This window comes from Lupinus angustifolius, unplaced genomic scaffold (genome assembly GCF_001865875.1).
Source record: "Lupinus angustifolius cultivar Tanjil unplaced genomic scaffold, LupAngTanjil_v1.0 Scaffold_21_128, whole genome shotgun sequence".
Taxonomy (NCBI): Eukaryota; Viridiplantae; Streptophyta; class Magnoliopsida; order Fabales; family Fabaceae; genus Lupinus; species Lupinus angustifolius.
The window spans coordinates 1-13,179 of NW_017719667.1; the positions used below are offsets into that span (position 1 = coordinate 1).

The 13,179-nt window shown below is 29.9% G+C and overlaps 1 protein-coding gene across 1 annotated transcript; it reads left to right on the forward strand.

Moving 5' to 3' along the window:
- The first annotated feature begins 5,637 nt into the window (after positions 1 to 5,637).
- Positions 5,638 to 10,672, forward strand: LOC109338299 (monocopper oxidase-like protein SKS1). Its single transcript, XM_019575501.1, has 9 exons — positions 5,638 to 5,934; positions 7,219 to 7,328; positions 7,425 to 7,695; positions 7,792 to 7,930; positions 8,309 to 8,675; positions 9,086 to 9,451; positions 9,544 to 9,622; positions 10,064 to 10,263; positions 10,366 to 10,672. The coding sequence occupies exons 1-9, from the start codon at positions 5,794 to 5,796 to the stop codon at positions 10,460 to 10,462; spliced, it is 1,770 nt and encodes a 589-aa protein (XP_019431046.1). The 5' UTR covers positions 5,638 to 5,793; the 3' UTR covers positions 10,463 to 10,672.
- The last annotated feature ends 2,507 nt before the right edge of the window (positions 10,673 to 13,179 follow it).

A 13,179-nucleotide genomic window follows, 5' to 3' on the forward strand; every position in this document is an offset into this window, starting at 1 on the left:
TAGAATTTTCAAGTTTTGTACTAATGCAATATGTTATTATGAGATTGTGTATTTTGTTTGTGATTTTTTGTTTTAAAAGACATTTATGAATTGTTTGAATTATTTATTTTTGTCTAAAAGCTTTAATGTGTGTTTTGAAGAAAGAAACAAAACGGGCCAGACCGCCCTGCCAAATATGGGACGGACTGGCATTTTGAGCCCTTTTAACAACAAGGGTCGGGCCGGGCCAGGTCGGGCTGGCCCATATTGTCACCCCTACCAATAACACCACTCTACAAATATGATTATTTTTCAATTTCATCCTTTCAAATAAAAATTATTAGTTGGTTTATCATATTTACTTACTTGTGCAATCAGTATTAAAGAAATAAGAATGTAGTTGGCAAATATTTCATTTTATCAAGTTCCTGATATGGTAAGTTTATTTCAATAGTTACTTCCTAATTATTTTATTTTCTCTTTCCATAAAAGTATATTTACTCAAATGACCTTCCCAACAAATTTGTTCTAACACACCATAAAAGTTTTTTGTCCAATTTTTATACATGATCTAATTATAAAAAATGAACTTCCTTATCTAAGAAAACCTCATAAGTATATATAAATTAAATCCCTAATTTAAAAAAATAATTACATTCAATTATCTAACTTTTTCCAGCCTGTAAAATGAAGTTGGGAAACTGTAATTAACCTACACCTTAAAACTTTAGGCAAATAATGAATGAACACTTTATGAAGGGCATTAAAAATGGTTTAATATCAATATAATATTATAATTATTCAATTACATACTCAATACAACATTAATAAAATAATAATAATAAACATCTCTATTTATACTTCTCTATATCTATACTATATATAAAGCTAAAACTTGAAATAATTATTACCATGATTTTATTTTCTTGTTTTGCCCTTAATATTTTTTATTTTTAAAGTAAAACTATTAATCTTAGATAACTATAATTAATAAATCTCACTTTAAGTTAGATATTATAATAAATACAAAAATTATAACATGAAGTACATTCAACAAAAACACTCTAATTCTCTAAGATAAAAAGTAAAAATTCAATACTTAATATCATAAAATAATAATACGGATTGAAAAATACGAAATGTTTGTCAACAAACTAGTATAAATAATGACAATAGATTAATATTAACTCATTAATTTACGCCATCAATATGATTAATGGTTGACAACATTACGATCAGTTTTCAATATCAAAATTGGATATATATTCATATCATTAGACTCTAATATTAAATTGCACATTAAAAAAGTCACTTTATTAAATTAAATTATTTTATTTATTTAAAAAGATTTAAAAATAAAATCAATCAAATGAGCATAATTAATGAACAGGCTGTAATTAATGAATTATATAATTAAAAACATTGAACAAGTCTTCTACTATCTTATCTTCTTTTTAATTTATTTTTAATAAGAAAAAAAGTTATTCAAATTATAAAATTAGACACTCTATATCCATACTTCTATCTATTCTATATATAAAGCCAAAACTTAAAATAATTTCCCTCATGGTGTAATTTTCATTTCCTATATTGCCCTTAACATTATTTAATTTTTACAAAAAAACTATATAATCCTAAGCAACTACCACCAATACATTAATTAACCACACATCTCACTTTAAATTAAACATTATCATAAATACAAAAAATATAATATAAAGTATACCGAACACAACAAATACATTTTAATTCAAAAAATGAAATATATAAAAATTGAATATGTAATATCACACAATATTCGTCGACAGGCACGAAGTGCCTGTAAACACTAGTTATAATAAAGAATAAAAAATATAATATAAAAAACATACTAATTTTTTAATATAAAATACAATTAATATAAAAAAATATAATATAAAATATACCCAATATAAAAAATATTTAGTACCATAAAATCATCATGTGGACCAAAAAGTAGATGTCTATGATTAATGAAAAATGTGTCCACGTATTTTAAATTATGAGCATATTATATATATATATATATTATAGTATAAAAATTTATATATATTCAATATAAAATTTATTCATTTGTAATATATTTCTTAAAGAATCAATAATATTAAAATATGAGTGATAGATAATACAATAATAATATATGAAATTTATTAGATGCATAAATATTTCTCTCATAAATTATAGAAGAAAAAGTAAATAAATTCTAAAGTGGGACCAAAAGTGGTGCATGTCAGCATATGGACCTTTTTCAGAACTTCTGAAATGTTTCTCATTAGAGGAAAGGAAAAAAGCACTACACGCCGAAACTGCCAAACGAGAATTGCATTGTTCACTGACCTGTCACTTCAGTAACCGTCACCCTCTTAAACACACATGATCCTTTACCCCACAACTTGATAAACCTACAATAGCAAATCCTAATCCATTTTTTCTTACAACTTAATTTGAAAGGATAGCCTTTTTATTTCATTCTCTAATCTATATCATCTAAGTGTAAATTTTTATGTGATTTTATATTTAAAGAATTTTAAATATAAAAAATACTTAGTTAATGTTGTTAATATATGTAGATCAATAGACTTACCACATACCACCCATGAAATCAAATGTTTGAGGGCCAAAACCGTAAGGCACAAACTCATACCTTATATGAATCTGTAGCCAAATTTAGGATACAACTCGAATGATAACTCATGAAATAAGATTTTAATATGAGGGATTCAGGATTTATCTTGGGCCTAAACATAAACATACATGTCATAGTGTTAAAATGTGGTAAGAGTCATGAAAAGAAAGTTTCTTGTTGAATCAAGAAGTGTATAAAAGAAAGCTTAAAGAAATAAAAATGAGAAACAAAGATTAATAATATTATCATTAAATGAATTGAATTGAATTGATCCAATAAGAATGAGTCAATATGACTTATTTATACAAGAGAAAAAAATGAAAAGAAAGCTTGTAAAGCAAGTATCTAACATAAACCTAACTTATTAATTCATCACTTTCTAACCAACTATCATCTTCCAAAATAATTTATCATGTATCTTTAATACATAGGGAGCATAACCTTGATATTTTTAGACTTTCATTCGACGCAAGATAAACTCGCTTGTATTAATCTATATCTATACTTACTATAAAGTCAAAACATAGTATAACTACCACCATGATATAATTTATATGTTTCTATTTTACCCTTCAGTTTTTTAATTTAAAGAAAACAATATAATCCTATGTAACCATATCAAACACATTAATTATAAGTTGCATATTATAATAATGACAAAAATATAATATAAAGTAAATACAATACAAAAAATATATTTTAATTCTACAAAATAAAATGCATAAAAATTAATTACTTAGTACTTTAAAATAAGAATGTGACCGACAAACACTCGACATACACAAAGTATCTGTCACACACTAGTATAAATAGAGATAATAAACACAAGAAACATATCATTTCTCTTCTTATTTGTCATCCTTTCTAACTATATCATGCCCCCTCAAGGTAAATGCTTGACCCAATTTAGTCTACATTAGTTAGCAAAAGGAAGGATCTAATATGATTAAATCTAGAATCATCTTTGCGATGTTTACCTCTTTGACCAGACCAAAGAGCAAGAATTATAGTTAATTATTTATAATACAATTGTATAACAAATGAAAATTAAATATCCTTTTTCTTCTGGTTATTAATACATAAAATATGATAAAGATATAAATACACCGTCTTACATTTATTAGATTCTATGTTGAAATAAAAGTTTTTTACTACTGGAAGTCATTTTTATGATTAAATATTTGAATGGATTTTTTTACATATAAAGAATGATTCTTTTCTTGTGAAGATTAACTAATTACCGCGTTTATAGATATATAAGACATAAAAGGATACATGTATTTCTAAAATTAAAAATTGTAATATATAAACGCTTAAATTATCCATTTTCATCACAATATAATGAATATCAATTGAAACAAAATAATCTAAAATTAGATGCACAAAAAATTATAGAAATCAATCACAGAAATTGAAGAAAGATTTTAAAATCTGAAATTCCGTGATTAGAAATAAAAAAAAAATCTTTGATGTGACTTGATACCATGTCATTTACGGACACGCATCTACTGTGTCACTCCATGTGTCATAAATTTGTGATTGATCAGAAAAATATATTAAAATTAAAATTTAATTATTAAATTTTTTTGAACAGTTATAAACTTATGGCATATGAAGTGACACAAACTATGAGACAACAGATGTGCTCCCATCATTTAAACCTAATAACACATTTTTTTGGAAGCCGGCACTTTCTCATAGTTGCACTTTTTCAACAAGAAAACTAAACTTTTTTTTTGTAAAGGTATATTTTCACAAATTTTTTGTTGTCTTTCTTAACAAATATCGCTTTCAGGAATTGAAGTCTTAGATTTTGAAAATCCACTACCACTAGACCAATGCCTTTTTGATGAAATCTAAACCCTATAATATTTTAGAATAAAATATTTCCTTATACCAGAAGATAACTTATTTCTTCTAGCTAGTAAAAGTATGACATTTATACTGTTTAGTTTAGTTTTAGAAATATTTTTATAAAAAATAATTAGATATGACATAATTCAAGATTTTAGAGGCTGAAAGAGATAATTTACCATCTTATACTAGAATATATTTTATTCTCTTAATATTTAAAAAATAATTTTAAAGTAAAAACATATAATATTAGAGAATAAAACATATCTACTAAGTTTATGAGTTTTATATATTCTCATTGCATCATTCATTATTAATGTTTAATTATCATTAAATATTGAAAAAATAATAGAAATAAATGATTAATTATATATTGAAAAACGTGTATTAATATTTGTACTAAAAAAAACGTAAATAGTATACTCATAATTTTAAAAGTCGTATAAAAGCTGCTCTAAGAGAATGATTTATTTCATTTTTGTCTCTGTATCACATATTTTTTAATTTAATATAAGAAAATTAGGAATATTATACCCATTCTTTTCATCTATATCTATACTATATATAAAGGCAAAACATGGTGTAACTTCTACCATTGTGTAATTTCTATTTCCTATTTTGCCATTTACATTATTTAATTTTTACAAAAAGACCATATAATCATAAATAAACATCACCAACACATTAATTAACTACATCTTTCACATTAAATTGAACATTATCATAAATACATAAAAATTATAACAAATACATTCTAATTCTAAAAATAAAATATATAAAAATTGAATACGTAGTAACATGTAATACTGACCGGCAGGCACGAATTGCCTGTACACACTAGTAATAATAAATATCATTATTATTTTATTAATTTTCACAACTTATCCACATTTTTATATTTTATAATAATAAATGATTATTTCTCTCATCATTTCTATCTTTGAAATATTTTCTTATAAGAATGATAAGATTATTAGTAAAATAAGTATTTAGAAAAAGAACTTTGTGGAGGAGAAAAATATTTTATGTCAATATCCTTGAAGATTTTCTAAGAGAATTATTAAACTTCTTTTTATAAATAAAAAACTACTTTTTTATAAATAAAATAATAACAAAAATGCCATATCAGGTTATTGAATATGGTTCACCTTCACCATATAATGCCATAAATCTCTCTTACATAAACCAAATCTTGGAAATTCTAATAGCCGTTTTCTCTCTCTCACACACACTCTTTCTGTATTTGTTCATTCATGTGATTGTGTGTGTATATATAAAACCAAAAACAAACACTCGTTTTTGTGTTGAAAAAAGCCATGAATATGATTCTCTCTTGGTTTTCATTCTTCATTCACATTGTTTTCCTTTCAAACCTTTGTTTTTGTGATGACCCAACTATCTCCACTAGCCTTCACGTCTCATATCAAACTCTTTCTCCTCTTGGTGTTCCTGAACGGGTTAGTTACCTTTCTGTTCTCATATTTCCCTTTACGTGTTTCCATTGATAGTTTTTTTTTGGTATAAGTAAGCCTATTCCCTCACGCGCTATGACTAACGAAGTAAACCCTGTTGGTCATTCCCATAAGTGTTGTTAACATGAATCTTATAAAACTACACCAACGTTTTATTTAATGAATGATAAATAATTTGGTTTCCAAGTTCTGGAGTTATAGAATTTGTCTCGTAAATTGTGTATTCCCGACTTGACTTGAATTAATCAGCGTAACTTACTTTTACCGATGCAGTCAGAATATAAAAAAATGATTAAAATGACTTAAATTTGTTATGGAAGTGGTTTTCTGGAGTGCAATTGTAATATTATGTTTTCTTTATCTCTCATTGTCAATTTCTTCGGTTTTTAAAAATATTTTTATAAGGGTTTAGAATGTTTATGTTTTTTTTGGTAAGAAACTCTTCTCGGTTTGTATTGTCCTCTCAACAATTTTCGCTCTTATGAATACGCTTGACCTTTGGTACGTGAGACCTTAAGAGTGTCCATGTGATTGTGACGTTTAACGTTCTGTGTAGAATTTATATTTTATTTTTAAATTAAGTCTGCGATATAATTTTTTTCGGTTATTAATTTGTTTTCTTGCCATTCCCTTTTGAGTTGTCTTTGAAATAGTGTAGAGTAAAAAAGCTATCAACTTTGTCAAGTTTCTGCTTTACAATATCTGTGCGTGAGTGAAACTGAAGTGGGGTTATATCGTGGCCCTTTGTGTGATTTTATTGGACACTGGTAAGATTTTATGTATGCTTTTGTATCCCAATTTATTTTTGTGTGTGTAATTTCTCTTCTTTTAGTTAAATGTCTCCAATTTACAACTTGGGTTGGTGTTCTTGATCAAAGCCTCTGGTTGAGTATTACGAATATAAAATTTGGTAGTAAGAGAGCATTGTCCCTACTAACTCGGATTAGTGAGGGTCGGTATTTTAAATTGCGACTGTGGTTGCGATTATTCTACATTTATATTAGAGAAAATTGCGGAAAAATGTGGCTGCTACATGTAATTGTTGGTCATTATGCCTACAACATTGTCATTGCAATTGCGGAGTGCAACTGGTCACAGTCTAACGTTGGATAACAAGTATCTCAACCCAAAAAAAATCCATTTTTTTTTTCTTTTTAGAAGTTTTCCGCAAATATAATATGCTTTGACGTTTGGAAAGTGTTTGGAAGAGAATGCTATTTTTTATCAGAGTTTTAGCTGACTTCATTGTTAAATAAAATACCATTGTAGGTCATTGCTGTTAATGGGAATTTCCCAGGAACCGTCATCAACGTTACAACAAATAATAATGTAGTTGTGAATGTCTTCAATGATTTGGATGAAGATCTTCTCATTACATGGTTGGTTCTATTGACACATTACATTCTTTTCCCCTTTGTTTTTGCACTGCTCATGTATTTGCAAATTAACAAGTTTGCGACAAATGGTTGCGGCAGGCCAGGAGTTCAAATGCGGCGTAATGCATGGGAAGATGGAGTTCTTGGTACAAATTGTCCAATTCCTCCCAAATGGAATTGGACATACCAGTTCCAAGCCAAGGATCAAATCGGGAGTTTCTTTTACTTCCCTTCTCTAAATTTCCAAAGAGCTTCTGGTGGTTTTGGTGCATTTGTTATCAACAATAGGGACATTGTCCCAATTCCTTTTGCACAGCCATATCAGGATATTGTCCTTATGATTGGTGATTGGTATTCTCGGAACCACACGGTTAGTAATTTTTTATGTTAGTGTTCTATTTGTAAATATTGGAGATGGAGAGTGTTTAGATTGGTTCTTATTAATCTTTCATGCAAAAAAAATTAGGCTCTGAGAAAAACACTTGATGGTGGAAAACACCTTGGAATACCTGATGGAGTTCTTATCAATGGGAAGGGACCTTACCAGTACAATGCTACTCTTGTGCCTGCTGGCATTCAGTATACACAAATTGATGTTGAGCCAGGTGTCATTTTCTCATCCTTTATATGGAATATAATTTTCGGCTATACAATTCTACCTTTCAAGCGTGTCGTTAGTTATAATTGGTCATGCTTGTGTAATTAAATATGTTTTGCTTCCTGACTGTCCTCGGTCTTCACCATTTTGATGTATACTTGCTGCTATAAATACTTAATGGTTTCAGAGTTTGTCGTGATTAGTCTGTTATTGTATGTCAAGGACATGCATATTGGTACTAGCTGGCTGCATGGGTTTCTTGTGACCAAATTTCAAGATATTTTTTCCCCATTTAAATGTTCCCATCATTTTTTATCTAGCATTTTCCTTTGCAAGTGGTTGGAACAGTTTGAATATTGACTGAAAATACAAATATATTTGGCAGGCAAGACTTATCGAGTTCGTGTCCACAATGTGGGGATTTCAACTACTCTGAACTTTCGAATTCAAAATCATAATCTGCTGCTGGTAGAAACAGAGGGTCGTTACACAGTTCAAACAAATTTCACCAACTTTGATATTCATGCTGGCCAGTCTTACACTTTTCTGGTTTCCACTGACCAGAATGCAAGTACAGACTACTATATTGTTGCAAGTGCTAGGTATGTGAATGCAACAGTGTGGCAGAAAGTTACCGGTGTTGCAGTTTTACACTACAAAAATTCTAAAGGACCCGTATCTGGTCCTCTGCCTTCCCCACCAGATGATACTTTCTACAAGGGGTTATCAATGGACCAAGCAAGAAGTATCAGGTTTGTTATACAGGATCTGATATCATAAAGGATTTTTTCACTGTGGATTGCTTTCCAATGTGTTTTATTTATTGAAGAATTTGCCTGACATACCTGAAATAATTTGTTATAATATGAGTAGCTTTGCTTAATTTAATAGATAAACAAAGAGTCTGCAATTTTCTTTGGAGTTTTAAGCTCTTGGATGATGAGGTGTAAAATTTAAATTTGATGTGGATTTTTCCGAATATTATGAAATCATTTATTATAATAGACTGCAGCAGCTTGTTATAATTTGTTCTATAGGCTTAAAGATATAAGGGCACAACACAACCATTTGGGTTTGTGTTTTTTGTTTATTATTTTCAATGATTTCATACACCAGTCTGACCACTATTAATCTCGTGAATTCTACATATGTTGTTGAGCAGGCAGAATACATCTGCTAGTGGAGCTCGTCCTAATCCTCAAGGATCTTATCGGTATGGCCAAATCAACATAACCCACACTTATGTGCTAAAGGTTATGCCGCCAGTGACAATCAACGGTAGCATTCGGGCTGCTATTAATGGGATCTCATTTCGTAAGCCTAACATACCATTCCGGCTTGCTGATCAGCATAAAGTGAAAGGAACTTATAAGGTTGACTTTCCCAGTAAGCCGACAAACAGAACACCAGTGATAGACAGTTCTGTTATTAATGCTACTTATAAGGGATTCATTGAGATTGTATTGCAAAACAATGACACTACAATTCAGAACTTTCATTTGGATGGCTACTCCTTTTATATAGTTGGGTAAGCATATGTTTTCTTTGCTTGGCCTTTTGGCTACAATGAAGAGTACAATTTTGTTCCTTTTTTCATTTTAAAATATTTGTTGAATTCAGGATGGACTATGGTGATTGGTCAGAAAATTCTAGAGGTTCTTACAATAAGTGGGATGCAATTTCTCGCAGCACAACTCAGGTGTGTTACGTTGGAAATTGTCATTCTAAATCTACACTGTAAAGGCCGACTCTTTTTCTTTGTCCCTTATCATGTTTTTTTGTGCATGGTGATTATTTTACAGTTGAGTTGATCTATATAAATTTTCTTTTGTTCCTTTTCAAATTGCACAAATCTCTTCCCATTTTCTGTGAAAACTGGAAACTGGTTGATGAAAAACATGATCTGAAAATCTGTCAGCTTGTAAATAAACCTTGATTTTCTATTTGTAGCTGATACCTTGCATTTAGGACATGCGTAAACGGTTCTATTTTCGCAAATGCTTTGTGCATTCTAGCTTATGCATGAAGACTTGTATGTTTAACCTATGTTGCTAATCTAGATATTCAGTCAGCGAGGGACTTGGTTTTTGGCATGTTTAACTGTTGGTGTTTAATGTGTCAATCTTATCACATTGGACAGGTTTATCCAGGAGGATGGACTGCGATACTGGTATCTCTTGACAATGCTGGAGTTTGGAACCTGAGATCCGAAAACCTTGACAGGTGGTACCTAGGCCAAGAAACATATCTGAAGGTCGTCAATCCCGAAGAAAACGGTGAAACGGAGATGAAGGCACCCGATAATGTTCTATATTGTGGCCCCCTACATTACTTGCAGAAGTAACACATTTTGAAACTCATTAAATATCTCATACTTTCAATTACATTGTTCTAGCCCTTTTGTCTTCTCTTTTATTAAATTTGTTTTCCTTATATCTGCAGGGATCAGCCCCGAAGATCTGCATCTTCTACATTTACCCCACGCTTGAACTTCACATTGCTCCTGGCACTTTTTACTGTGTTTTTCATATTTAGCTAAGTTTCTATGCTGCTGCTCAGTTAGCATTTTTTGCACTTCCCAACAGTGTGTAGTTATAGGCATTTCAGAAAGGTTTATTAGTAATTTCTTGGTATACAGAAAAAATACCTGCTTTTGTTTCTAATTGTGTCAAATTGTCAAGCTTCTTACACATTTTCTTGTTTATATGTTTATCACCGAATTTAAGGTGCTCTGGATTTGGTCTTTCTTAATCCATGTTTACTTTACAAACTCTTTTAAAGCATTGTTTGCATCATTGGTAAGATTCCGTTGCAATAATTTATCTTATTTGCTTGTGTTAGTCTGAAATTTCTACCGAAGAAAAACAATAGTCTGAAACTTTTACAAGCTTATAAACGAAATTGCTTTAAGATAAATATTTTGGCTTGGATTTGGAATGCCTTTTGGGTTTTGATTCTTAAATATTAAATATTTTTTAATCAGTCGTAAGTTATGTCATAGTGCATCAACACAATTGGTCCTATAACAATTTGTACATGACTTATGTGGGGTTAGCCAAGACATTAGTAATGATTAAACTTTTGAAACATTTGAAAACTAAAATGAGAAAAAATAGTGATTAAGGCAAAAAATTGGTCAAGTTTCATGAAGATAAAAGCAAATTAAGCATGTATGTTATTTATAAATTTAAAAGGGCATCTAGTTTAATTTTAATGTGTAAACAAAAATTCCCTTATACAAATCAATTTATTCAACACCCACATTCTCCCCTTATAACTTGTTAATTTATTCAAACATTTTTCCCAACACTTTCATCATCTCTAAGTCTAAATCTTGAGGTGAATCAGGCTGAGAACTTCTTTGGAGCGTTTGAGTTATGTTAAACCAAACTGAGAATTAGGCAATTAGCCATGATCTGTCTTAGATGGGTACTTGAAAATGGAATTTGATGCTCAAGTCAGTATTTATAAATGATAAGTATATGCTAGATAAGGAGAGTTGAGTAAAGAGAAGTCAAAGAGAAGATGATACTTCAAGTGTAAATGACTTCCTCTATTAATATTGAATATGATAAGCTTACTGTGCACAAAAGTAAGGTTCAGTGTTTGTCATGGTTGAGGCCATGTTCCTATCCTTTTAATCAGTCAATCTGGCAGGCCTCTACCTCAGCTTATGGTAGCTTAGAACCTACGGCGGCTCTAAAATGCCCTCTAGCGGTATTTTCCCTTGTACGTTACTATATAGAGCGTATCTTTGACCTTGTTAGAATTCGTTGGTTAGCCCAAATCTTCGGTCTTTTGGGTTTAGATCCTTATATATTAGTGGGCTCGTTGGCCTCTTAGATTGCTCGTGGATAGTCCAAATGATTGAACCTGCGAAAAGGAACCCTTGCCACCAGTTTGGTGGTATAGTCGTAAGAGAGAGTTTTATCAGACTTGTTAATTTATGGGTTTATTCTTTGGGTGCTTTAACCTTCCCACGAGCAGGTAGTTCAACATAGTTTATGTTCGTTGTGTCTGACTAGTTATGTGTTGATCTTTAGACAGTAGGAATTTATCTTTGCATTCTTCAGATGATAAGTTATGCATTTTTATGTGATTACTCACATGTTATCCGATATAAAACTTGACAATGGGAGATGCATTTCAATCATCATAAGTACTATTATGTGATCACTCACATCTCCTCAATGAACCGTTTTCTTGATGTAGACCTGATGGATGGAGATGTCATTACTACCATATTCTAGATAGATAAAATTACCACTATGTTTTTCACACAAAATGAAGAAAACTCTCTTTATAAATTTTGAGCAAATATTCAAGTCAGGAAAACAATTCAAGAAGTTGAAAATTTCATGTGACATAATTAAATTTGAAAAATTATACTACTATAGCTTATCACTATATGAAATTAAATTTTGTTTTTAGTGTTCCACTAATATGATAGAGATTCGACAAAGTTTAAACTGATTGTTAACCATCTAACACAACTTTCATCTTTTAGGCAAGTTTATCTTGGGTCAACTATATAACATGACAAGGAAATTGAATGATATGCGAACCATAGGATTCAAGGTGGATGGATGAAAAAAGTGCATTAGGTGTCATATGTGATAGAAAGATGTTATTCAAGCTTAGGAAAAATTTATTGCAAAACTATAATACCCCACAATGTTATATGAAGCGATGTTAGGATGTCAACAAAAGAATAAATAATAGAGATGATAATATTGAATTGGATAAGTGAACATGTTAGGCGAGATAAGGTTGTGAATGAATACATTTAGGAGAAAGTTGAGATAACTTTTATTATGGTGGTTTGGGCATGCGTGGAGGACACTGTTAGAAATCTCACTAAGTAAATTGGATCAAATAGAGATTAATCCAATTTCTACATGTAAATGAAGACTAACAAAAACCCTTAGGCGAAACGATTAGGAAACATATTGAGATCAATATTTTGCCAATAAACATAATTTATGATGTATTGTTATGACACCATTCGATTCACATATCTAATTTCACCTAATGGATTAAAATTCGATTGTTTTAATATTCTACCAAATCTTGGAAAGATAAAAAGTACCTTCATGTCTCCTTTTTGTTGAAGGTCATATTGTTAGATATTTTCTGATGATTAGTGAAATATCAATCATAGGATCTTGAATCTCATAATTCTCACACATAATATAAAACAAGGATACAAAGTCATACCTACATCTATGTTCTCTGATCTACTCCTTTGATATACCT